At 39.7% G+C, this 26156-nt stretch overlaps 1 protein-coding gene across 8 annotated transcripts in view; it reads left to right on the top strand.

Annotated features, from left to right (window-relative positions):
- The window catches only part of CACNA1E (calcium voltage-gated channel subunit alpha1 E), a 1021369-nt gene that overhangs the window by 864969 nt on the left and 130244 nt on the right, over positions 1-26156 (top strand). For 5 of the 8 annotated variants that reach the window (XM_089671475.1, XM_089671472.1, XM_089671470.1 and 2 more), the window contains 5 exons: positions 10947-11062; positions 15791-15844; positions 15977-16066; positions 18716-18925; positions 22245-22357. In XM_089671475.1, coding sequence (XP_089527601.1) covers positions 10947-11062; positions 15791-15844; positions 15977-16066; positions 18716-18925; positions 22245-22357 — 583 coding nt within the window. Of the gene's footprint in view, positions 1-10946; positions 11063-15790; positions 16067-18715; positions 18926-22244; positions 22358-26156 lie in introns of all 8 variants that reach the window. The other 3 variants (XM_089671471.1, XM_089671468.1, XM_089671469.1) reach the window with 1 other exon arrangement.

The raw sequence follows: 26156 nt of genomic DNA, 5'->3' as shown, positions 1-26156 counted from the left end.
AAGTCAAGGGTACCAGGACAGCGACAACCAAAGGAGATGTTCCAGGGGTGCACTAGGTGTGTGTGCCACCTGTTTTCTCTCTATCCAGTGGCTGATTTCCCCGTCTGAGGAGGGCTGCCCTCCTCAGACGGGGAAATCAGCCACTGGATAGAGAGAAAACAGGTGGCACACACACCTAGTGCATTATCCAAGGTTTATTGTAGGAATTAAATCATAAAAACATACTCACAGACGAAGCATGTATCTAAAAAGCATAGAAAAATGACAATGGCCACAACGGCGGGCAAGGTGTTCTCACTGTCAGTGCGGTCAAATGGCTGACGCGTTTCGGGGACGAATCCCTTTCCTCAGAGCTGATGACCAACCTGTATGGAGGTCAAGTAGTAAATAACCAGGGCTAGATGCCTTGGGAGCAAAGCTCCACCTCCTCTACTTGTTATAAGATGAGGGGTTGGAGGGGGTTATTTAAAGTGCAATCTTTTGTAGTTTTTATAAACGCATATACATACATATATACACATGCATATACACATATACAAAGATATATACATGCACTAAGAAACAGAGCAAATAAAAAATTATTAAAAATACATGAATATAGCACCTGCAAATGTAGATAAATAGAAAACATTTTTCTAAAGTAAAATATATAAAAAAAAAAAAAATTGAAAAAAATTGAAAAAAAAAAAATTTAAAAATTAAAAAAATATAATAATATATATAAAAATAATCATAGTAGTAACACTGGTAATGATGATAAAAATAATAATATTAGTAAACATCATAAAAATAAAAGTAATAAGACTAGTGGATATTGGATGATTATCAGTTCAAAGTAATGAGTGTGGCTGTAGACCATATATATCTCTTCAAACGTGAAGCGCTGAGCAAACTGTCAGCACCGTGTGAGTGCTGTGTAGTGATATTGGACTGTTGTTGGGGAAAAAAAAAAAAATTGGGAACATTAGAAAACATAAAATAAAGAGTGTGTGTATGGGTAAATGAATGACCTTTAGGAGGCAATGGTTAAGTGAATGGATGAGACATATGAATATGGTGTAGATACCTCTGATGCTGATGTATGATGAATGGAAAGTGAAGTAAGAGCCTCGCTGTTGATGCCTGAGTGGGATGGAGTGGGAGTGTGCTTTTATACCTGTGGGGAAATGGCTGCTGGAATGCAAACCACAAGACAGGAAGTAAACTCCAGATGACTCATGCCTGGTATCCCTGGAACAAAACATGAACAGGTGCAGTGATTGCAAGGCTCCTCCCAGGGGGGAGGGAAGAAGGGAACTGAGTCAGCATAGCCATGGGGAGGAGGAGGGAAGGGGGATACAGACATGTGGTAAGTATTGTATGATGTATGGAGTGTGGCAAAAATAGGGGGGGGGAGGGGGGAGAATGAGAGTAAGTATTTTTTCCCCCCTATTTTTGCCACACTCCATACATCATACAATACTTACCACATGTCTGTATCCCCCTTCCCTCCTCCTCCCCTCAGTTCTGATATGTTGATCATTACATTTTCAATATTCATTACAAATATATTTGCCCTCTTGGTTCCCCTTTTTCCCCCCCTTTTTTCCTTGCCCCCGAAGTCTGCCACTTTCATAGGTTCATTTCCATTATAGAACATATCACCACAACACCACATTCACCCCCTCCAGCCATCCTCCACATGGCTATGCTGACTCAGTTCCCTTCTTCCCTCCCCCCTGGGAGGAGCCTTGCAATCACTGCACCTGTTCATGTTTTGTTCCAGGGATACCAGGCATGAGTCATCCGGAGTTTACTTCCTGTCTTGTGGTTTGCATTCCAGCAGCCATTTCCCCACAGGTATAAAAGCACACTCCCACTCCATCCCACTCAGGCATCAACAGCGAGGCTCTTACTTCACTTTCCATTCATCATACATCAGCATCAGAGGTATCTACACCATATTCATATGTCTCATCCATTCACTTAACCATTGCCTCCTAAAGGTCATTCATTTACCCATACACACACTCTTTATTTTATGTTTTCTAATGTTCCCAATTTTTTTTTTTTTTTCCCCCAACAACAGTCCAATATCACTACACAGCACTCACACGGTGCTGACAGTTTGCTCAGCGCTTCACGTTTGAAGAGATATATATGGTCTACAGCCACACTCATTACTTTGAACTGATAATCATCCAATATCCACTAGTCTTATTACTTTTATTTTTATGATGTTTACTAATATTATTATTTTTATCATCATTACCAGTGTTACTACTATGATTATTTTTATATATATTATATTTTTTTAATTTTTTTAATTTTTTTTTTTCAATTTTTTTCAATTTTTTTTTTTTTTTATATATTTTACTTTAGAAAAATGTTTTCTATTTATCTACATTTGCAGGTGCTATATTCATGTATTTTTAATAATTTTTTATTTGCTCTGTTTCTTAGTGCATGTATATATCTTTGTATATGTGTATATATGTATGTATATGCGTTTATAAAAACTACAAAAGATTGCACTTTAAATAACCCCCTCCAACCCCTCATCTTATAACAAGTAGAGGAGGTGGAGCTTTGCTCCCAAGGCATCTAGCCCTGGTTATTTACTACTTGACCTCCATACAGGTTGGTCATCAGCTCTGAGGAAAGGGATTCGTCCCCGAAACGCATCAGCCATTTGACCGCACTGACAGTGAGAACACCTTGCCCGCCGTTGTGGCCATTGTCATTTTTCTATGCTTTTTAAATACATGCTTCGTCTGTGAGTATGTTTTTATGATTTAATTCCTACAATAAACCTTGGATAATGCACTAGGTGTGTGCGCCACCTGTTTTCTCTCTATACTCTGTACTTTTGATTCAAGCCCATGTCTCCCCAAAAGACACAGACTCTTGAGAACTGGAGGACCAGGATACAGATTTGGGGTCTCTGTGCCTAAAACAGCATTGACTGCTTCAACCCCCCCCTCTTAGACTCAGAGCAGATGTTTATATATTCAGCTCAAAACAACCTGATGCTGAGGTTACATAGTTAGTCTGGCTGAAAAAAGACAAAAGTCCATCCAGTTCAACCATAAAAAAAACAAAAAAACAAGTTATAATTCTATACCAACAGTTGATCCAGAGGAAGGCAAAAAACCCAGCAAAGCATGATTTAATTTGCTCCTGCATGGGAAAAATTCCTTCCTGTTCCCCCAGGAGGCAATCGAATAGTCCCTGGATCAACATTACCTATAAATGTTATTATCCAGTTATATGCAGTGTATCCAAGAAAGAATCCAGGCCATTTTTAAAGCAATCCACTGAGCTGGCCAGAACTAACTCTTGAGGGAGTCTATTCCACATTTTCACAGCTCTTACTGTGAAGAAACCTTTCCGTATTTGGAGATTAAATCTCTTTTCCTGCAGGCGTAAAGAGTGCCCCCTTTTCCTCTGTGATGACCTCAGGGTGAATAGCTCTACACCGAGTTCACTATATGAACCACTGATGTATTTATACATGTTGATCATATCTCCCTAAATCCCCTCTTCTCAAGGGAGAATAAATTCAGCTCCTCTAATTTTTCCTCATAGCTTAGCTCCTCCATGCCTCGTATCAGTTTGGTTGCCCTTCTCTATACTTTCTCCAGTTCCCCAATGTTCTTTTTGTGAATTGGTACCCAAAACTGAACTGCATATTCCAGATGAGGTGTTACTAATGATTTGTACAGGGGTAGAATGATATCTCTCTCTCTGGAGTCTATACCTCTTTTAATACAAGAGAGGATTTTGCTCACTTTAGAAACCGCAGCTTGGCATTGCATGCCATTATTAAGCTTGTGATCTACCAGAACCCTCAGATCCTTCTCCACCATTGATTCCCCCAGTTGTACTCCCCCTAGTATGTATGATGCATGCATATTCTTAGCCCCCAAGTGCATAACCTTACATTTATCAACATTAAACCTCATTTGCCACATAGTTGCCCAATTAAACAGTGCATTGAGGTCGGCTTGTAAATTGGAGACATCCTGTAAGGACGTTATTCCACTGCACAGCTTGGTGTCATCTGCAAAGATTGAAATGGGATTTTTAATCCCAGAACCTATATCGTTTATAAATATAGAAAAAAGTAAGGGTCCCAACACTGAACCATGGGGTACACCACTGACAACCCTAGACCATTCAGGGTATGAATCATTAATTACTACTCTCTGAATACATTCTTTTAGCCAGTTTTCTATCCATTTACATACAGATTTTTCCAAGCCTGTAGACTTTACCTTACACATTCGCCATGTGTGGGGAACTGTGTCAAACGCTTTTGCAAAATCCAAGTATACCACGTCCACCGCCACCCCTCTGTCCAAGGGATCGCTCACCTCCTCATAAAAGAAATCAGATTTGTTTGACAATTTCTGTTTTTCATGAATCCATGCTGTCTGTTGCTTAAAATATTTTTTGCAGAAAGAACTCATCTATGTGATCCTTTATTAAACTCTCCAGTATCTTCCCAACTATAGATGTTAAACTAACAGGTCTATAATTACTTGGCAAAGATTTTGACCCCTTTTTAAATATAGGCACCACATTGACCTTACGCCAATCCAATGGTACTATGCCAGTCATTAAAGAGTCCCTAAAAATTAGATACAATGGCTTTGAAATGACAGATCTCAATTCTTTAAGGACACATGGGTGTATGTCATCCGGTCCAGGTGCTTTATTCACCTTTATTTTGTCTAAATATTTCCGGACCATATCAGTTGTGAGACCATATCAGTTGTGAGCCAATGTGCCAATACCATGCCCATTATGGAGAAGAGCTCCTTTGTATACACAGAGCTGAAGAAGGTATTTAATAAAATTGCTTTCTCTTTGTTCCCAGTCACCCACTCTAGATTGTTTTGTAAAAGGCCTACATGCTCAGACCGAACCTTTTTACCATTAATATATTTGAAGAATATTTTGGGGGTTTATCCTGCTATCTTTTGCATTCTGACGTTTGTTTTAAATTTTTGAGGCCTTGATCTTCTTTTTATATATTCTGTTATATTCTGTGTAATGTTTAAATGATGATAGTGTTCCTTAATTTTTATATTTAAAAAAAGCTCTTTTCTTATTATTTATAGCTTTTTTAACTTTGGCCATAAGCTACATAGGTTTGATTTTTAGACTTTTAAACTTGTTGCCCATGGCAATATATTTTGCAGTGTGTTCACATAGTCTTTTTGAAGAACTTCCATTTCTGTTTTGTGCTAATCGATGCCAATATTCCCTCCCAGTCAAAGGTCTCTTGCTGCAATCTGTTTATTTAGGTGTTATGTGTTTACTGCATCTTTGTCCCATTGTTAATTGAATTAATTGAGTCGCCTATTGTTTCTGTCTGTTAGCTAGTCCTCCTGGAGTTTCCTGCATGATGGTTAGTCTTGTGTCAACTTGACCTCGTTACCTAATCAGTGTGGGATGTTTATCCCAATGTGTAATATTTGTTTTTATTGTTCATGTGGGGACTGCCCCTATTTCTGAAGTGTATAAAAATCTGTATTACTGTTCAATAAGGAGTTCCAGTTTGCACCTAAACTAGTGTCAGCTAGTTCTTGGGTGCAATGCCCAGCTGTAATACCTTGGTCCTGTGTCCCAGTGGTGAGGAAGCACTTCTCTGATGGAAGCACCCAGGCGGGGTGCCAGGTGATCCGTCACAATAAGGTTTGACCTTTGGAAGTCAGGCATTGGGGAAGCTTTGTGTTGTGCTACTGAAACCTGTTAGATCCCATGCCTGAGTGGGTGACCATGGGGCTGGACAAAGGCCTGGATTCGGGGTCTAACCTGTGGAGCCTGGGTATTGAGGAGCCATTGAGGACCTCCATATGTCTTGAGGGTCTGAGAGAAACTCAGATGTGTTGGACCTCATTGGAGTATGGAGTCTTCCACCCAAGGTGCTGGCGGGTGCTGTGCCCTATCTCTGGAGTTTTAGTGTGAGCTAATAAACTCCTTATTATTTTGCATCTTAACTGGCACCCATCTGGTCACATCTCACTCTTACCTAAGTAACATACACCCTGAGGTAACATTTAGGCCTACCATGTCTCTGGGGGTTTACCACCATACTTCCAGGGGTCTGGGGGGTGCTACATCCATAATAAACATACAGGGCCCCTATACTACAAAGTATCTGAAGTTCTCCTGATTGGGAACCCAGCATCAAACCACCTGGCAACATGCTGTGAAGCTTAAGAGCTGAGGATTGGTTCACAGCAGAATGCGGTTCTGGAAAGTCACATTCTGTGCATGTTTCCGCATTGTGCTGGAACACACTGCCCCTGCGATCTGCTGAAAATGCCAGCGTACTGGCACATTTGTTACTGGCACCCCAAATGCAGATTGCAGTTCATTTCTGGGCACCATATCACATGGTATAGCCTGCTGATTGGACCATAAAGCAGCAACAACACACTGGGGTTGATTTACTAAAGATAAATAGACTGTGCACTTTGCCAGTGCAGTTGCTCCAGAGCTTAGTAAATGAGGTAACGCGTCACTTTACAAACATTACCCAATTGCGTGCAACGAGAATGAAAAAAAACAACAAAACAGCATTTTTGCTTGTATATGATTTACTTAAGCTCTGAAACAACTGCACTTGCAAAGTGCACAGTCTATTTGACCTTAGTAAATTAGCCCCACTGATAAGTTAGCAACTTTTTCTCACTCTGTTCTCTCTTCCTGTTAGCCTGTATCCTGTGAGCACAGATGCATACAGTAGAATCTGATTAGCCCTTAGTGTTGCCCCTCTATCATCCAGACTCAGTGTTGCCTTGCAGGGAAAAGCAGAGGCTAATAAGCAAGACAGACTTTTAGGCCTGGTTCACACCTATGTGTTTTTTAGTGCAGTTTGTAGAAACGCACATCAATCCATTTACCATGGTTTCCTATGGGACACGTTCACAGCCGCTTTTCAGCCACTGCATTTTTGGAAAGGGTTAGAGACTTTTTTTTAAAAGACAAAATGGTGCATTTTTGGTTCAATTGACTTCAATGGACATTGGCAGAAATGCATGTAGTGTGTTTTTTGATGTGGTTTGCATTTTTTGTTTTTTTTGCTAACAGAAATGTATTGACTTTGATTCCACCTTGATCTGACTTTGATGTGACTTTGGATAGGTGCGACTCTGATGCAACTTTGGATGGGTGCAACTTTGAATCAACTTTTTTTTCTTTTTACTAATAACAAAGTATTACAGTTCTGTTCATGTAGCGCGACATTACACTTGCTGGTACTCAAGTAGCACCAAAGTCACATCCAAGTCACACCCATCCAAAGTTGCATCCAAGTCATACCCATCCAAAGTCGCAGCTAAGACACCTAAGTTGCCTCTAAGTTGCATCCATCCAAAGTTGCACCAACGTAACATCAAAGTCGCAGCCACCCAAAGTCACATCAAAGTTACATCAAAGTCAATACTTTCCTATTGGTAAACCCCCCCCCCCCCCCAGCAAAATGCATCAAAATGTGTCAAATACGCATGTTCAACAGTGCAAAAAGCCCTGGAAAAATGCATCAGTCGCAACATACAGGTGTGAACCTAGCCTTAAAGAAAAACATTGAATTGAGTATTTTATATCTGTCTGGAATAAGCCTTTAAGAGATGTTGGGACTGGTTGTCCCAGGTTACAGCTTCATATTAAAGCGGAGCTCCACCCAAAGGGGGAAGTTCCACTTTAAGTCTTTGTCCCCCACTGCTCATTAAGGATTGGCACCTTTGGGGAGCAAGTACTCGAATTTGACAGGTACCCACTCCCACCTCCGCTGTGATCGCCTTGGCAATCGGAAGTGAAAGTTGCCCTCCCAGTAGACTACAGGGCCATTCACAAAATGCAGTGCTTCTCGCGCATGCGCAGTGGGCACCCGGCTGTGAAGCCGCAAGCTCTCATAGCCGAGTGCCCAAACTAAAGATGCCAGCGCCAGGGAGAGAAGACGGCCGGTGAAACCAGCCATGGTGAGGACATTGCTGGACCGAGGGAAAGGTAAGTGGCTGTATTTTAAAAGTCAGCAGCTACAGTTTTTGTAGCTGCTGACTTTTATTGGTTTTTTTTTTCAGCTGGAACTCCGCACATATTCCTTGCAATTTGCACTGATTTAGTAGATAATTCCAATATATCAACTACAGTATGTCCGTTGATTGTATCATCTTCTTCTCTGTTATTTTATTTACTAGAGTGTTCTACTTAACAGAGTATCTAGAACTTGCTCATCCCAGTTTTATGCATTTGACTCGGTTTCCATGGCAACAGCAAAAGCTCCAGAATAAGTAAATAGCTTATTGTTTGTGCTGCAATGTTAGTTTTGGGTGGGGGAGGAGGACTTGTTCTGATAGGTTAGTGCTAACTAGACACCGGTTCTAACCCTTTAAGAGATCTGCAGTGTCCATGGGGACTCAGCGCCATACCCAAATACTGCTTAGACATGTTCTGCCCTTAAATAATGAGACTGCACATGCAAGTCTTTGTGTTCTTTGCTTAAGGGCTAGAGGTGCCTTAGAAAGAATTGAGTAAATGCCATTTTATTTATGATGTACCGAGAAGTGCATTGCAGTATTTTCTGTAAAGAAAAGGTATTATTTATTCCACTTTTGTCTTTGCATCATCCCAAGTACTTTATCAGCATATTGATCATGGAAGCTAAGGAAAGTACTGCAGTGTCCCTAATGGTAGACTTCAATGTACTGTAGCTATTGTTTTATCACAATGGTAGGGTTCATCCTTTTAAGGTCTATTGTTATATAATTCTCATACCTCTTAACCTACAGTATATACTTTATAGGAATGCTGAGCATGTATTGTGTGGACTTTCTGGATGTAGGTTACAACGTGTGTTGGTTTTAAAGTACACTGGTCGTGCAAGAATTATGGGACTGGCCTTTTTTTCAAAATGCATTTTGCCTGATTGCCACTTGGATTGGCAGAATTTTGCCAAAGTGAAAATTCAATTATGGTCACTGAGTGCTTGAAAAAAAGCCTTTATTTCTCCTTTCTTTTTTTTAGAGGTTGTACTTTTTTCTGTTCACGTTTATGTTTTCTGTCTTTGGCTCTGAACATACTAGTTGCCTGACTGCTATTCTGACCTATTTAGAGTGTGATACCACTCAGCCATTTTCTGTTTTAAAGTGATTGTAAAATCTTACCTAACTCTAGTTAGCCAGGGGGAGCTAGATTAGGTTTTTAGGTAGAGGCTGAATAGCAGCCTGGGCATGAGTCAGCCTGGGCAGGTGTGAACTGAGCACAGCAAACAAGTACTTGCGGTTGGCAGACAGGCAGAGTGGTCCAATGGTTTCCACCCAGAGACTGGCTACATCAATCACCTTGCAGATGGACAGATAGACAGGGAGAGAGTATCACAACCAAAACCAGGATGCTGGAATAACACCAGCAACAGTGATAGAGCAGGAATGCTACATGAAGCTGACACAAGGGGACAGGCAACCTTTTGTTCCTGGTCATACAACATCCAACCCATGCTTTGCCATCTTCTCTGTATTGCATCACAAATGTGGCAGTGCTAATGCAATGATGCACATCATCATCTAGCTGCATGAATAGTTTGACAATGCCCCATGCATTGTTTTTGATAAGTATTATAGAGATAATGGGTGCCTCAACTTAATCAGCAGACCCTCAAGAGAGAGCTACTGATCCTAATGGTTGAGGGCTATACTGATTTTATTCCTGAATGATTCTCCTGTGTGATTTGATTTGTAACCCAGCAGCAATATGGAAGCTCCTAGGGCTAGCACTACGGTACCTGAAAGCATACACATCAACTAACATCTCCAACGTTGCACTGTAAATTACATACACGTGCAATTAGAATGGCTCAGGTGCCAGTGACATTGGGCATGTAGATAATCTGCTTTCCGATTGCTCATCAGGCAGTGAGGTCCTTCCTGAACCGGACAGCTTTTCAGTGTGCCCTTCCTAGAAAAAGTTAACACCCTGAATGTTGATGTAATGGGTTTCTGTTGGTGGATGGACTGTGACTTATGCAGGGCACCCATGGCCTTTTCGTAATGTTTCAAAAAAAATAGATGACTAGCCAACTTCTTCAACACGCATCTGTGCAGTAACCATAGATGAACATTGTTTCTATATTTTGTTGACTTTTTGTGGCAACAGATTTGATCAGTAAGGTCATATGTCCACACCAGACTGAAATGTCTAAAGCCGTGTGCTTGAAGAAACTAGTGAATGGCACCACAGCAGGGAGAAGAAAATATGTTGCCAGCATGCCTTGATCTTCTTGTAGTAAATCTGCCTTCATTGCTGATTATTAAGCATACAGTAAAAAGGCAACATATTGGAACAAGATGTCACTCTGCCAGCTGAAGGAACCCTTGGTGGTTCTAAAACATAGCATTTACCGTGTATGAAATGCTGAAAAATGGTTGTATTACATTAAGATTGAGGTGTACTGGCAATACAGATTAAAGGGACATTCCAGTCAAACAGCAAAATACAAAACTGCAATGCATACATCAGAAGTGTTTTACCTGCCAATGCATTTGCAGTTTCTCCAGTTGATTGACACACTTCTTCAGCCAGAAAGATGACTCCACTATTTCAGGTTTGGTTTTGCAGCTTCCGTGTCACCTGTCTGCTTAATGGACAATGAATCAACAGTGTGGAAATGCAGAAAGCTTCAAAGATGAAATCATAAAGAGTTTGTCTGCCCAGCTATGCAGATATAAGTGGTGGGTAAAACATTGATGTAGTTTAACTGCATATTTAGTTCCTGAACTTGCACTTTAATTAGCGCTTTAGATATGGCTGCCATCTGCTTGATTTAATTTAACTGTAGCCTGTTTACCTCAGAGAACCCATGTTATCGTGTGACATTTATTTTTTCCACTTTTCTGCCCCAGAACAGAGGATTAATGCTCAATTTATTCAGTATTAATTAACACCTCTGTTTGCAGTGAATTTGCCAAAGAGAGGGAGCGTGTGGAGAACAGGAGGGCCTTCATGAAGTTGCGCAGGCAGCAGCAGATTGAAAGGGAGCTGAATGGATATCGAGCATGGATAGATAAAGCTGGTGAGTGAATATCTCAGCACTTATTTTTTAAGCCTTCTTAGAAATGACAATGGCTCTTCACAACTCATTTCATCTTCAGGTTTTCATAAAATCATTTGAACAAGAGAAAATGGTAAAGGACCATTAACCCTGCAAGTCAAGATACTATATTTGAAGAGCAAAGTAAACAATTTATTGCTATGTCTAATATGCAAAAGTTTCTATATCTATACTGAAGCTTAAATGACTGGCCAATATTTAAGCTTGAAGTGTATGTTGACTCTAAGCATGAAAAAAAATATTCCATAAATCTCTGCAATATATACACAAATGTCCTTATGTTTTAACTATTTATAAATGTTACAAATACAGAAAAACACCCATTGGTCTGCCAACATTTAAGTGAGCATGTTGTGATCTGACATTGCAGTGTAGTCAGCCCTGAGTTCTGAGAACCCCTTCTGTGTTGCATGCTTTACCTAGATTTCCCCACCCATGGTCAGATATAGCTATAAGAAAAGAATTAAAAAGGAGGAAAAAAAGTAATAAAAGAGAAATAAACAAAAATATTTAACATTTTTTTTTTGGTGCCAATATAGGCTCTATCCCACAAGTGCCTTGTAGTCAGTATGACCCTATGCACAGCATTGGTGGGTGACAAGAATATATGTGTCAGTTTATGGGTAAATGGGATTGTGATGGACCGCCTTGCAGCCCACCTGTGTGTCACCATCAGAGAGCTGCTTCCTCATCACTTGAACACAGGAACGAGGTAAAAGGCACTGTCTTATTGAAAAGTCACAAAGACTTTATACCATCAAAAATCACCACAAAATCAGATAAAAGCTTGAACATGTGATCCTAAACAATGCAAACTTTAACCAGTAATACCATCAGTACATCTAATAATACAGCTAATTATCAGCTAGCAGCTAATAGTAACCTAATTAAACAGTGATCTAATTAACAGTTATCTAATCAACAACCAGGCACCCAGACCAGTTAGGGAGCCCACCCCAGACAGTCAGGCAACCACAGCCCTGCATACACAATGAACATAAAACATGCTGCCTTTAAGGTGTTTGGCTTTCATGTTTGTAATCTGTTCACTAGAAAAGATATCATAAGACAAAACTCATACAATGTTCCAGCAGCATGAAAAAGAGGAATTCATTTATCTTCATAGATTTCTTGAGGGAGATTGTTGATAAATATTTCTGTCCCAAGTGGAAGAACTTCTCCAGTCCAGTCTGCAGGAGGACCACCATATTTCCTCTGACTATTAACTTGTACCAGATTAATATTACACCTTTCCATTCACTTCAGAAGGGAAGCTTTATTGTCTTTATTCAGACAATTAATCCAAGCCTCTCCCTCAGCGTTCATCATGTTGTTGTCCATCATTAGAGAATAATCTGCTCTCTTCATGGAATCAGAGGCTGAACTGAGCTCTTTTCCATGTGCTGACTGGGAAAAGCAGACAAAATACCTGGTCTCCTCCATGGGCTATGATCAGTGGGTAGAAAGTAGCTCCCAGTCCCCTCCAAAAGCCCCTTTCCCGGTTGGGTCTATCACAAGGATGTATATGTATTTATTTGCAGCATATTTTCCTACATGTACCAGGTTAGTGACCCAAAAATTACTAAATCTAGAGAGTCAGTTTAACAGCCCAGAAATTAAGGTTTTGAGAAGGCTACCATCACTGGCTGCTTTCATATTTCTGTCAGCAAAGGTTTAAACCAGCTGTTTTGGGCCGGGGTTGTGTAGAACCCTAGGGTTCTTTGAGGGGTGACCTGAGCTGTGGCTTATTGACATACCAAATATCACTTGGCATGACACCAATTTTCTGACCATCAATGTGCAGGGAATTTTCCCACTGAAGTTTATTTTGAGGGTTCCTCTGGGACAAAAAGTTGAGAGGACTGGTTTAAAGTGGAACTTTACCTATAACAACTTAGCAAGGAATACATCGCACATTAATAATTATGTTACAAAAATTATTGCGTGCTGTAATTTGCCTCCAGCATTGTTCCTGTTTCTTTTTGCTGGAGACCATCATTTTGTTAAAGCCCAGAGCCCTGAGCAGAAGTAAATCTTTAGGCTGTCAGCAGATTGAGCTTAACATTTTAGGGGCAGTGCCAAAAAATAAAGAGCAAGTGAACATGTGCAGAGCAGGTTGAGAAAAAGTATTGCTGGATTTTAAACAGTAGAGACACTTATTTTTAATGTTATAGATAGCTATATCTGCAAAAGGGGCCAGCCTGAAGTGATCTAGCAGGGCTTAATTTTCTGCCTAAAGTTCCACTTTAAAGTTTTGCATTGAGTCGAATTTTAAAATGTATCTAAATCCATTTTTTTCCATTTTTGAATGGCATGGCTAGAACTCCTAGCAGATTTTTATTGCTTACTGTGTCCTCCTCAAGGTAGATTCACTTTCTGTCTTTGTTCTGGTGACCATTATCACTGGGACTGAAAATGAGGGAAACACCAACATTTTTGGAATTATAAAAATAATAGAAAATCATCCAGTGAGGACATTTTTTCTAGTAGCAACCGACTAACAGGGTGTTTCCCTCTTTTTGGCCTTCCTGTTGTGCCTGCAGGAAGTGAATGGAATTCTCCCCAATGCAACACAGATGGCAAAAAAGCTTAATAGAGATTTTACCTATTCCCTATTTCCTTCCCTCCCTACTAGTCCCTACCCTATTCAAAAATGAAATTTTAGCTTTTGATATATTTTAAGTTCTTCTTGTGACCTTTCTATAATATAAAATGAACAGGGGCCTCAGCAGCTAGGGTGTGATTCAATAATTTATATAATTTTGTACCTGTGCTTGGATTAAATACAAAACCTAAAACAAATTATATATATCCTAAAAATATCAGTTTAAATACCTCTACTAATGTGAAATTAGTGTGTGCCAGGCTTCAGCTCTAATAAGGTACTACACCTTCTGAACTAAATATGGTGATTTGGGTGCTGCCTAGTGTAGTACCCACCTAGTTTAGATAGGGGGAGCTAGAGTCTTGATTGTCAGTAAGGAAGGCTGAGTAGCAGCCTGGGTGTAATAGCCAGAAGGTCAAATCCTGGTCAGGAGCTGAGAGGCTCTGCAGGTCAGCCCCTCTGGAATTTTCCCCTGCTCTAGGGCTTTTTGAGGAAGGCCCAAGAGGCAGTGGGTGGATCTGAGGAGTGACTAGCGTGCACTTTTGTAGGGTCCTATCCAATCCCAAACAGAAGGCTTGGCAAGGGGCTGGACACCCTTAAAAGTGTTGGAGCCTGCTCAGTTGCAGGAGAGTTGAAAGGAGAGTTTAGTTGGAAGACAGAGAGGAGAATGTGAGGCTGTAGGAAGGAGGCTGTAAGGAGGCCCATTGGGATGGAGCCTATCTGCAGGCCTGGAGCTCAAATGGAGACTCAGAGCTCACCAGCCCCCTGAGAGAGGACCTGTATGGCAGAGAAGGAGCGGCTCAGCTGATAGGCCTGGTAGCTGCCACCAACCCACAAGTAGTACAGGGGAGGATCTGAGTGAGTACACCTAAACCCCCTGGGTGGATAGGGGAAGGAGCACTCTGGTAGAAAACCAGATTAGCCACCTGCCAGTGACTGTTCATCTTTTAATGTGACAGAAACTGGATCCCATGTTCAGGAATATCTCCAGATTGCAGAGTAAAGTGTAGATGTTTATCTGGGGTCTGGGGTGGTACACTAAGGAGAGGCTGGCTAGCTCTCCAACAGAGACTGTGCTGCAGAGAAGGCTTGTAAATAGTTCCAGGAAGTTGTCCTCAGTTTATCGGTACCCTTGGGCATCCTGTACACCCCTAACCCCAGCCCAGTTTAAATCCCCTAAATAAAACAACAAACCCAAAGCTCATGGACTGATTTCTGACTCTGGATGCAAGCTTTTGTGAAGATGCATGATGCCTGGCTGTGCGGGACTATAAGGGGACCCAAATCTTCTAGCGACTCTTAAGGGGGTAGTGCTACACTAGTCTTCTAAAAAAAAACATCTTATACTCATGAGGTGGCCATACCAAATAATAAAATATAAATTCAAATGTTGAAAAAATTAGACATAAATTAAAGTAAAATATAAGTTAGTCCATATCCATGTGTTTCTTCATTCATTCATGGTGTGACAAATGACCATAAGTTATTGAAAATTGCTGTGTTCTATCCTTTTAAATACAGTAAAAATATTGTGCTTCCCACCAATACTCTCACTGGATTACCAACAGATAACGTACATAACATACAGTATGTAAGATAACCTTACATAAACCTAAGAGTCCACATCTGTCGGTGAGTGAATGGGAGCACTGGCAGTGAGCACAATATCTGCACCATATTTAAAAGGAAAGAGCACGGCACTTTTCAATAACTTACAGTTTGCCAACACCATGAATGAATGAAGAAATACATGGATATGGACTAATTTATATTTCACTTAAATTTACGTCTAATGTTTCAACATTTTCAATTACATTTTATTATTTGGTATGGTTATGTAACATGTGATTCAATAATAGCTGTAATAGATGGTCATAGTTAAATCAAGTGCAGAGGTCTAATTGACAAACATAAACTGGGCTGTGGTTCAATCTGCTTGCATCCACATAAAAATGAAATTTAAACACTTTAAAGTGTCTATAATCCATCTGCCTTCCAAAAGACCTATTTATTCACATTTTTGCTTTATAAACTTTTCTGTATACATTTTTTACACTGCAATGGCCATGTGTTTTGTTATACAGAGGAAGTGATGCTAGCAGAAGAAAATAAGAATTCTGGGACCTCAGCTTTAGAAGGTAAGATGGATCATTGTATTGTAGGTTGCTTAATCATACAGCCCCATAAAGCATTTATGTACATAATGTTCATTTGCAAATATGTTTCTGAACAAAACAGACTGACTTTTTCCTTGTGTCCTGTATATGCAGTTCTCAGAAGAGCAACGATAAAGAGGAGTAGAACAGAAGCCATGAACCGGGACTCAAATGAGGACCACTGTGTTGATATATCCTCGGTCGGTGAGTTGCCCATTTCTTTTTTATGTAAAGGCATTCTCCAAGACACATTGAGATTGATTTAGTAAAACTGGAGCTTGTAAAATCTGGGGCAGGTGGGCATGGTGGCAATATCAGCTTCTAACTTCAGTTTGTTCAATAATACTGTGACAACAAAATGGAAGCCAATTAGTTTCTATGCAGATGCACCAGATTTTGCACTTTCCAGTTTTAGTAAATCAACCTAGTTGTGTAGTTGACCTTTCTGTGTAGTTCTGGGAATATGCTCTATATGACTATGTATTTTTATTGTAATACCTTGTGACTCCAGTTCTAATTTACTTTTTGTGGGTGTTGAGTCAATAGGCTTTGTGTGTAAATAAATAACAATTGGGTCTCCAATGGAAAAATCTGGTATTATGGTGGAACCATGGAACCAATCCCTATAGAAACACTTTAAAAATGTTTTATTGACTCTCTTAACATTATGATCAGTATCTTAATGACTTACCTTAAAGGAGTTCTATTGTCAAAGCATATGCTTTCATTAAACAACATCAGCATTCTAATAGCAATACAAACAATAGTATTTTTTTCAAGTAATTTTTGTTAAGCTTTTGCAATTTTACAACAGTTGAAGACACAAAAGAAAACAAATAAGCAGAGTACAGTCTGTTCCAGTTCACAAGCCCAGAAGAATCACAACCATCAGCAATGTGTAATGGCATTTTAATACAGGTTATAACTACAGTCAGAACCATAAGTGATACACCCCGATAGGCCAAATTGAAAGATGGCCTAGATGACTCAGAGATCTATGTTATCTCCAAACAGCAAAATGTTGATTCATGGTACACACAGTCGAGCATTAACACCGTCAATTGAACAGGCTGGAAATAAAAGAGGTGGATGGAGCCAATTCTGAAGAGGGCAGCCAAGTGGTTGTTTTGAGTTTTTAAAGACAACTCCTATGTTGATAGGTTTATTTCTCCCTTTTTTGCCAAATTTTTATTAATTGTCATAGAAAAGTAAATGCAAAACATGTGCGAAGTCATTGGAAGAAGAGCATAACTGCCTTCACAGTATACGAAAGTAGAGTAAACAACCTGTAATACAAGCCATTAAATACATACCAAGAAACAACAGTAGCTGGGAGTGGAAGAGAAGCAATATAAAGTAAGCTATAGTTAAAGAAGTAAACATAACCATAAGTAATTAACTGACATGGCTAGACCATAGGCTACTAAAGAAGGTATATTGCTTGGGAAGGCTGCAAGAAACTGGGGATTGAATAGAGGAAGGGGCAAATGACTGCTGCTCCACATTTACCTGGAGTTTACCCAGGGGGTTGGTGAACTCAGCTTTTAGGTACGATTCGGTATAGCAGAAAGGAGGTAGCATGTGGAAAGACCATTCCATCGGAGAGAAAGGGTATTCCATAAATAGTTTCCATATGACAATGAACTGTTGAGTAGCTTTGAAGTTTTGGACAATAGTGTCCAGTTTCTCTATGGCAAACAAAGTCATTAGGGCTTGCTTGACCATTGATGTACGTGGCGGCGAGGACTAGATCCATGCTTTGAGGATTGTCCTGCAGCTACCAAGAGAGAAATGTGAGCCCAATAAGGGCGATAGTGGTGTGTGGAGGGGTATGACGAAGCCCCTGGGTTTTTGGATGTAAAGATACAGAGCATAGGGGCCTTGGGGACTTTCACCGTATGAACTTTACCTATATATGCTAAGACTTTGTCCCAAAATGCAGAAAGACGGTGGAATAAAGTGGGTCGCGAGAATGCACCATGAGCAGCCTGAATGTGATGGTTCTGCCTTGTTGATACTAAAATTATATTAGGCACAATGCATAAGGTTAAATTGGGTTTCTCGCCAGGTTTCAAAGACTACAAGTTGTAATTTTTTTGGTAGCCAGTAAGCAACAATCCAGAAGCATTGCCATAGCTGAGGACTGAATTCCAAGGTTTAAAAGGAGCAAGGTGATATTTCAATGTTTGATGAGCGATGAGAATTTCTCCCTTTTTAAGATGGCATTTACTGCATTATGCCATTGGAAAAAAGTAGGTGACAGCCATACTTGCGCAATTAACTTGCGAGCAAGTAACAATAAGCAGATTAGTAGTAATCTATAACAATAGTTCTTTCTGACAATCCAATATACATTTATTTTTTAAAATCTCCTTTTATGTTGTGAGTGCTGCCTGTCTGCTGGCCATCCTGTTCTATAGAATTTCCTGGATTCTCTGCGTGTTTTGCAGTTTCTCTTCTACTGTTTACTTTCAATTTCTAAGGACTACATGTCCCATGGTACCTTGCTGCTTGCAAGCAGTGATTCCTGTACTGACTCTGCTTCCTTAAACTCCTCCTCTCAGCACCTCTGTATTTTAGAAGGCAGGTTTGTGAATTCTGTGACACTGCAGTGCCTATCAACAAGACATTGTGAAGATCCTCACATATTTCCTTCCCTGAATTATGTGATGTGTGTTCACTAAGTTGGTTTACAAACTTCAAGATCATTCAGATTAATAGGAGCAGGCTAGAAATAACTGAAATACAGAAATATAGAAATTAATATATGATTTTACATTTTTACCATACGTACACTTTAATTCCAACAATTTTAGATAATGAAGTTTACTAAGCTCTTTTTGTCCATTGCAGGCACTCCCCTTGCCAGAGGCAGTATCAAGAGCAACAAAATGGATGGTGCATCTTATTTTCGCCACAAAGAACGACTATTACGTATTTCTATACGGCACATGATCAAATCCCAGGTCTTTTATTGGTTGGTCTTGGGAGTAGTAGCATTAAACACAGCCTGTGTGGCCATTGTCCACCATAACCAGGTTCAGTGGCTCTCACATATCCTGTGTAAGTATACTCTCAAAGTAGAACTTCAGCCAAAACAGTTTTCTCCTCACATTCTGCCAAGATTAAATAGGAAGTGATGGGAATTATCCCCAAAAATTAGGTGAAATGACAGTGTTCACTGGAAAAGGTGTCTCCGGTAGTGATGGGCTGAACACCTCCCTGTTCGTTTGTGGTTGAAAATTCAAAACTACCAAAGTTTGACTGCGAACTTTGAACAGAGGCAATTTACTGAATGGTATCTTACCGCATCTGAGTATGCGGTGAGATACCACTCAGCTACTAAAATAACGCATGAGTTATATCATTAAGTCATGCGGTATTTTAGTAGTGAAAAATTCTTTATTTTTTCAGTTGTCAGCGGGATTCACCGCTGACAGCTGAATGTCAAAAGAATTGTCAGCATTGCCTGATAATTTTTTTTTTTTTAAATGGCATGGGGTCGACTCCTCCCATCCATACCAAGCCCTTCAAGTCTGGTGTGGATTTTGAGGGGAACCCCCATGCCAAAATATTAAAAAATGTCCCCCAAAGTTGATACAATGTCAATCATGATGCCTGCCACTACCACCGACCCGAAAAAAAAAAAACTGCTCTGCTCTCGACACTGGCTCTTGGCCGTCTGATAGCTGCACTGTGATGACGGTTCTTAAATACTGTGATGACATCACAAGGGGTGAGGTTACCCCCCTGTGACATCATCATGCACTGTAATTGGCCAAAGCATTGGACTTGACCTGTGGTCAGGTGCATTGCTTTGGCCAATCACAATGCCCTGTCGGCGCACTGCATTGTGGTGCATGGCGAGTGAACAGCCCTTACCAACCGTGTGTTCAGTGAACACATGAACGACCCATGTTCGACTCGAACATGAAGCCCATCACTAGTCTCTGGTGGGCTTTTTACTCTACCTCTGTTCTTGGAATGTTGCACTAGGATAAAAATGCATTTCCCGTGTTTATTGTGAAGACAGTGTCAAATAAAACATGAGAGACCAATATTTTGGGGGCTTGTAGGGTCCATTTCTCAAGGCAAAATAGTGAAAAAAGTGTATATACTGTATATATACTGTGTATATATATATATACTGTATATTCTGATGTAACCCATAGCAAACTGTGTAACACCCTCTTTTTTTTAAGGAAAAATCTGTTTCCCTGGCACTTCATGGCCCCAGCATCCTTAGTCTGGGCCTCATTATTCCTTCTTCCCCATATGGCATATTGCCATTCTTGATAACCATCTCCAATTCAAAAACTGTATGAGACATTCGATCTTGGCGCTGGTGTCCTTAGTCACTATTTTACATGGCAGAGTCCTCACTGAAATTGCCTTACAAAAGCATATAGGCTGTTAACGTTTGCAAGAAATTTTCTCTTAGCTTGTTGGATTTATCCATGCTGGATCTAGAGTACAAGGAAAGTGGTACTAACAGAATTAAGACAATAGTGTTAATTTACTAATTGAATAGAGAATGATCAGTTTGTTAAGTATTTGTTCACTTAGCTTGTGTGTAAGATAAATCTGAGTCCTCTTCAATCATCCAGTTGTCCTCTTGCATTGCCTTGGACATGATTGGGTGAACATAGCCATACCTGCTTTTTCTTTTTACTTTGCCTTGAATATGACTGGTTATTCAGAGTGAACATAGCCAATCCTTTTTTTTTTTTCATTTAGCATTAAAGGATAAGTCCACCATTGGGAACATGTTACATGTTCCACCCGTTTTTAGGGTGTAACATGTAACATGTTCCCAATGCTGCATTCGCTGCCCAATCCCCACTCTCCATGTGACAGCAGTACGGGGAGAAGTTCCTTGTACTAGTTGTCACTTTGTAAAAACAGTATGACCATGCATCCTGTATGGGCAACCAGATATAATGACAGGTCTGCAGGAGACCTGCATGGCACCAATGATGTGCTGATCGCTGTTGCAATGCTTTACAGGGTCCTGCATCCAAAAATAATAAATGCACATTTTTTTTACTTGCAAACTTATCCTTTAAACATGATTGGATTATGAATTCAAAATGAACATAACCAATATTGCATTTTTCATTTTACTTTGCCTTAAAGTGGTTCTAAAGCCTTCATGTTTTTTACCTTACTACATTCTCTGCATTAAGATAAAAAGCCTCCTGTGTCTAGGATCCTCCTCCAGCCCCCCTTATACGTACCTGAGCCTGATCTTGATCCAGCACTGTGCACAGGACCAGTGTCTTTCTTTGCATGCTCCTCACAGGGCAGATTTATAGCAGTGGGAGCTATTGGCTCCTGCTTTCAATCAAATCCCATTACAAGGGAGTGGGGGGCTGACTGTGTGAATGGATGGAGCCAGCAGGCTCGGGAGTGAGTCTTCACAAGTACTCCCGTTAGCAAGCGGCTTGCTAGGCGGGGTACTTGGAAGGGGGAGAGAGACAGGAGCTCCAGCAGGGGACCCTAGAAGAGGAGGATCATTGCACACCATTGCACAGAGCAGGTAGGTATAACATGTTTGTTATTAAAAAAACAACAGAAAAACAAAGGTTTAACCTCTTGGCGCCAGCCTGAGGACCTAGACGCTGAGCGGCCGAACATTTGCGTTCTATTAAAAAAAACATATGTGCTGAGAGCGAGTGCCCTGCGCTCTCCCAGCACACATGTCCGGTACTCACGGAAAGGTCCTGATCTCCTCTTTCAATCGGGACCTTTCCAGATCATGCGACCACCGTGATGTCATGTCACAGTGGTCACATGACCCTAAACCCCGCCCTGCCTCCCAGCTTCTGAAACCCTTAAAGGGCCGGGAGGCGCCGGCAGCAAGGGGTTAATATTATTTTAAATTTAATTAGGCATTTGCAGTGAACATAGCTATCTTATTTTTTCTTTTTAGTTTGCATTGAACATGATTGGGTATTCAAAGTGTACACATCCAATCTTGTTTTTTTCTTTCTACTTTGCCTTGAATGTCAATGATTAGTCAAACTGAAGGTAGCCAATTAGTTTGTTTTATTTTACTTTGCTTGGAACATGATTGGGTATTAAAAGTGAACATAGCCTCTTTGTATTTTCTAAGTGAACATTGTCTACTCCTTTAGGGAATTAACCCTAATCTGTTTAGTGAGCAGTTTGTATTATGAGTATAAATGGGAACACTGTTCCTTCATATGTAAACCAATTGCTCCAAAGAGTCTGCTTATGTAAAAGTACCTCAGCCTCTGTCATATGCAAAGTGATCCAAAAGAATAGTAATAAGAGTTAACCTTGCATATGTGCATTGATGCTGAATTACTGCTTTTTAGCTGTGTTTAATGAAATGCATATATTCTTTGCTGTTTTTCAGACTATGCAGAATTTTTGTTTCTTGGGTTATTTTTGGTGGAGATGTTTTTCAAAATGTATGGCATGGGTCCAAGACTCTACTTTCACTCTTCCTTCAACTGTTTCGACTGTGGGGTGAGAAAGGATATGGTCTTCTGAATTCCTCAGTGCCTTACTGATGATACAAAGTGAAAGAAAGATATAGACATACGCACAAATAGATAATATGTATATGTTTAGCATGTTAAAAATTAGATATCATATAATTTGCTATAGGCAAATTGGATGCAACCATCTTATTGTAAATAATCTAGGATGTGTGTTAATTCTTTAAAAACATTTTTCTGTTTATAGTTTGTAATGATGTATGATGATGTACAAGGGAGAAGCCATTTAGGCCTATTACATAGGCAGGTTGTATCAGGCTGATTGAAAACAATAGATTGTGACCTTGATTGTATATCAGCAATCTTTCAGCAGAGATGCTGGTCACATTCCCTGGTATACACATAGCCAAACGTTTTAAAAAAAAAATCTTTATAAGAAATACAATTATCCAAATAAGCAAAAAAAGATAACATAATATCTACAATTTCTTTTAGGTAAATGTTACAATAATAGCTTTATATGTTGTGTTTCTTTAAAGTATATCTAAAAAAAAAAAATAGCATAGGTAATGGGTCAAGACCTCTCCCAGTTGTCTCTGGGACAGATGTCCTAGTTAGAATTTCCCCTCCATTCCTGTTCCATTGATAACTATAAAAGGTTGGATTTCCCATCACTCTGTGGCCCTCCAACAATAATCACCAGGGCAAATAGAGACAGTGAACCTCCCCAGAGGAGATAGAGGCAGCAATAAAAACCTTACAGTAGTTCTAACACCTTCTCAATCTATCCAAAACAAAAAACTTTGAAAAGAAAAATAATTTTATTATGATTCAGCAATTAAACAAATGGTTTAAAGTGTTACTAAACCCACAACAGTAAAATCAGTCTGTATATTCAGTAAAGCATGCTTGATATACCCACTATGGAACCTAAGTGGTTAATCCTCTGCATTGTGTAAAAATGCTGTTTGATCCTGACTTCTCTGATCCTCCCCTTTTTCCTATGCCCCTCTCTTATCTCCTGATAAGACATATTGTGTGGAGACACTCTCCACATGCTCAGTTTGGTGTGTATTGCCAGAGAGGTTTTTTTTTCTTGGGAGAGTGCATGTGATCAGCACAGGGCCGATCGGCACTGTCCAGACAGAGGTCAGGGGTTTTGCATCCTCCTAGAGCAGAATGAAAACTCTTCCTACAAGCTTTAACCAGTGCTCTGCTGAACACTGATAGAAGTCACAAGACTGCTATAACTGCTGATGAGAAACGGTAGTAAGCAGTTTATATTTACTAAAATAATTGCATTTACATTTTCTGTGTACTGTGGGAGACCAGATAAAGTGAATGCAGAGTCCTGGGTTTAGTAACACTTTAACTAGCTAGACAGAAGAAAGATAAGGTGTAGAGTATTGGTAACAATCTTCAGAGGTTTGCATCATGTGACAATGAATAAACTCTTCATTTATTGACCTCAGGCCAATTGATTATAATACCATTTCCATGCTGATGGTGCTACAGTTAAAGTTAAAGAGACTTTAGACAATTGTGGTCTTTCAACCATATAGTAACAGTTTTGGGAAGGCATTCTTCTGTTCCAACATGACTGTGCCCCTTTTGCACAGAGCCAGGTCTATAAAGACAAGGTTTGACAAGCTTAGAGTGAAGGAACTTAAGTGGCCTTCCCAGAGTTCTGGCAATAACCATACTGAACACCAATGGGATAAACTGAGGTGTCCACAAACTTTGCCAATATAATGTATGGTGTTGTAGAGTGAAAAAAGTACAGAGGAACTAGGAGGAAACCACATTAACTCACACAAGTAGTAGATATCATTATAAGCCAATGCCTCAGCTATTAGATACAAAACATTATTAAACTGAATTCAGATGAATAATGTAAAGTTGTGGGAATATTTTTACGTGTTTTGTTGTTATTTATGAAAGATCCTAAAAAAACAAAACAAGCAAGCGCACGGTAAAACACAAAGCAGCTGGCATGAAAGGATGAACCCCTATATCCTCAAATATAAAATACTGTAAAATGCAGTGCTAGAATATGATAAAACAAAGGCACTAAATGCATAAATGAATAAAGTGACAATAGTGGAAAATGCATAAATGAGGCGCATAAAATTAAGCACCAACGTGAACAATATTCCATAAAGTGTCTCGCCATATGGTAGCGAGAAAGGTGATAATAAAAAAAAAAATATATATATATATATAAAAGTGACAATGGTGAACAGTCCAGCATATATATAATACTTAAAAAAAACAATATGAGAAAATGAAAAAAAGAACAACTACAATTGTCCAAACATGCTCCATGCTTAGAAATTGCTGTATGAATGCGCTCACCAGAAGCGCATATTAAATGCGCATAATAATATATCCAACTTTTCCACAGGTAGGGAAAACTTCTGTCTGTATGGTCATAGTATGGAAACAGAAAGGAACCACTGGCTTCTCACAGCATTACAGGGAAGACATCAAACACCACCACTGGCCTCTCACAGCATTACAGGGATAGCTCAAATGGTTCATCTCCACCACAGAACCATAAACACCAGCCAATAAAACCAGCCAAAGGCTAGAGACCTAAGGTTGGGATCGACACACCGGTATTCCAGCAACATTCAACAGACATTCGCCAAGGCTCTTCCTCCCTGGGCTGCTCCTTGGGGAGGTGTGTGTGTTTCCAAGCTGGCTCTTTAGGTCTGCTGCCTGCTAAGGCCGATGCGTACTTGGGCCTGGAACTTAGTCCTGCAGCTTCCTCTGTCTGCCTGGAAGGAAGCTAGATGCAGGATGGAGTCCCTGGGAAGTTGGTCAGTTCTACTGGGGGAAAAGATTATCATATTGTCTGTCTAATGTTGCTGGAAAACCGGAGTGTCGATCCCAACTTTAGGTCTCTAGCATTTGGCTGGTTTTATATATGGGGAAGAGGGACCATTTGATTTATCCCTGTAATGCTGTGAGAGGCCAGTAGTGGTGTTTGATGTCTTCCCTGTAATCCTGTGAGAAGCCAGTGGAGTTCCTTTCCTGTTTCCATACTATGACCATACAGACGGACATTTTCTCTACCTGTGGAAGAGTTGGATATATTATTATGCGCATTTAGTATGCGCTTCTGGTGAGTGCATTCATACAGCAATTCCTAAGCATGGAGTCACTTTCACTGATTTATGATGGAGCATATTTGGACAATTTTATTTATTTATTTAATTTTATTTTTTCTTGAAGTATTATCTTTATGTTGGACTGTTCACCATTGTCACTTTAATATATATATATATATATATATATATATATATATATATATATATATACAGTTGTGTTCAAAATAATAGCAGTGTGTTGAAAAAAGTGAATAAAGCTCAAAATCCTTCTAATAGCTTTTATTTCCATACACACAAATGCATTGGGAACACTACACATTCTATTTCAAATCAAAACATGAAGAAAAATATATAAAAGTTGTGTTGTTCCTCTAAAAAAATTGAAGAAAAGTAAATATTAGACTGTTCAAAAAAATAGCAGTGTTTTTATTCTTCTTTACAAACTCAAACATATATAAACTGAAAAATGTTTGAAGATTTTGCTTTCCTTTGAATCACTGATTAATATTTCGTTGTATAAGCACTGTTTCTGAGCACTGCTGTACATCTGTGTTGCATGGAGTCAACCAACTTCTGGCACCTGTGAACAGGTATTCCAGCCCAGGATGATTGGACTACATTCCACAGTTCTTCTCTATTTCTTGGTTTTCCTCAGAAACTGCATTTTTGATGTCACTCCACAAGTTTTCTATTGGATTAAGATCCAGGGATTGG

Source organism: Staurois parvus, unplaced genomic scaffold (genome assembly GCF_062004578.1).
Source record: "Staurois parvus isolate SC_StPar_1 unplaced genomic scaffold, SC_StPar_1.0 ptg000106l, whole genome shotgun sequence".
In the NCBI taxonomy this organism is placed as follows: domain Eukaryota; kingdom Metazoa; phylum Chordata; class Amphibia; order Anura; family Ranidae; genus Staurois; species Staurois parvus.
Note: the sequence above shows the minus strand (reverse complement) of the source record. Positions and strands in the feature narration are given on the sequence as shown.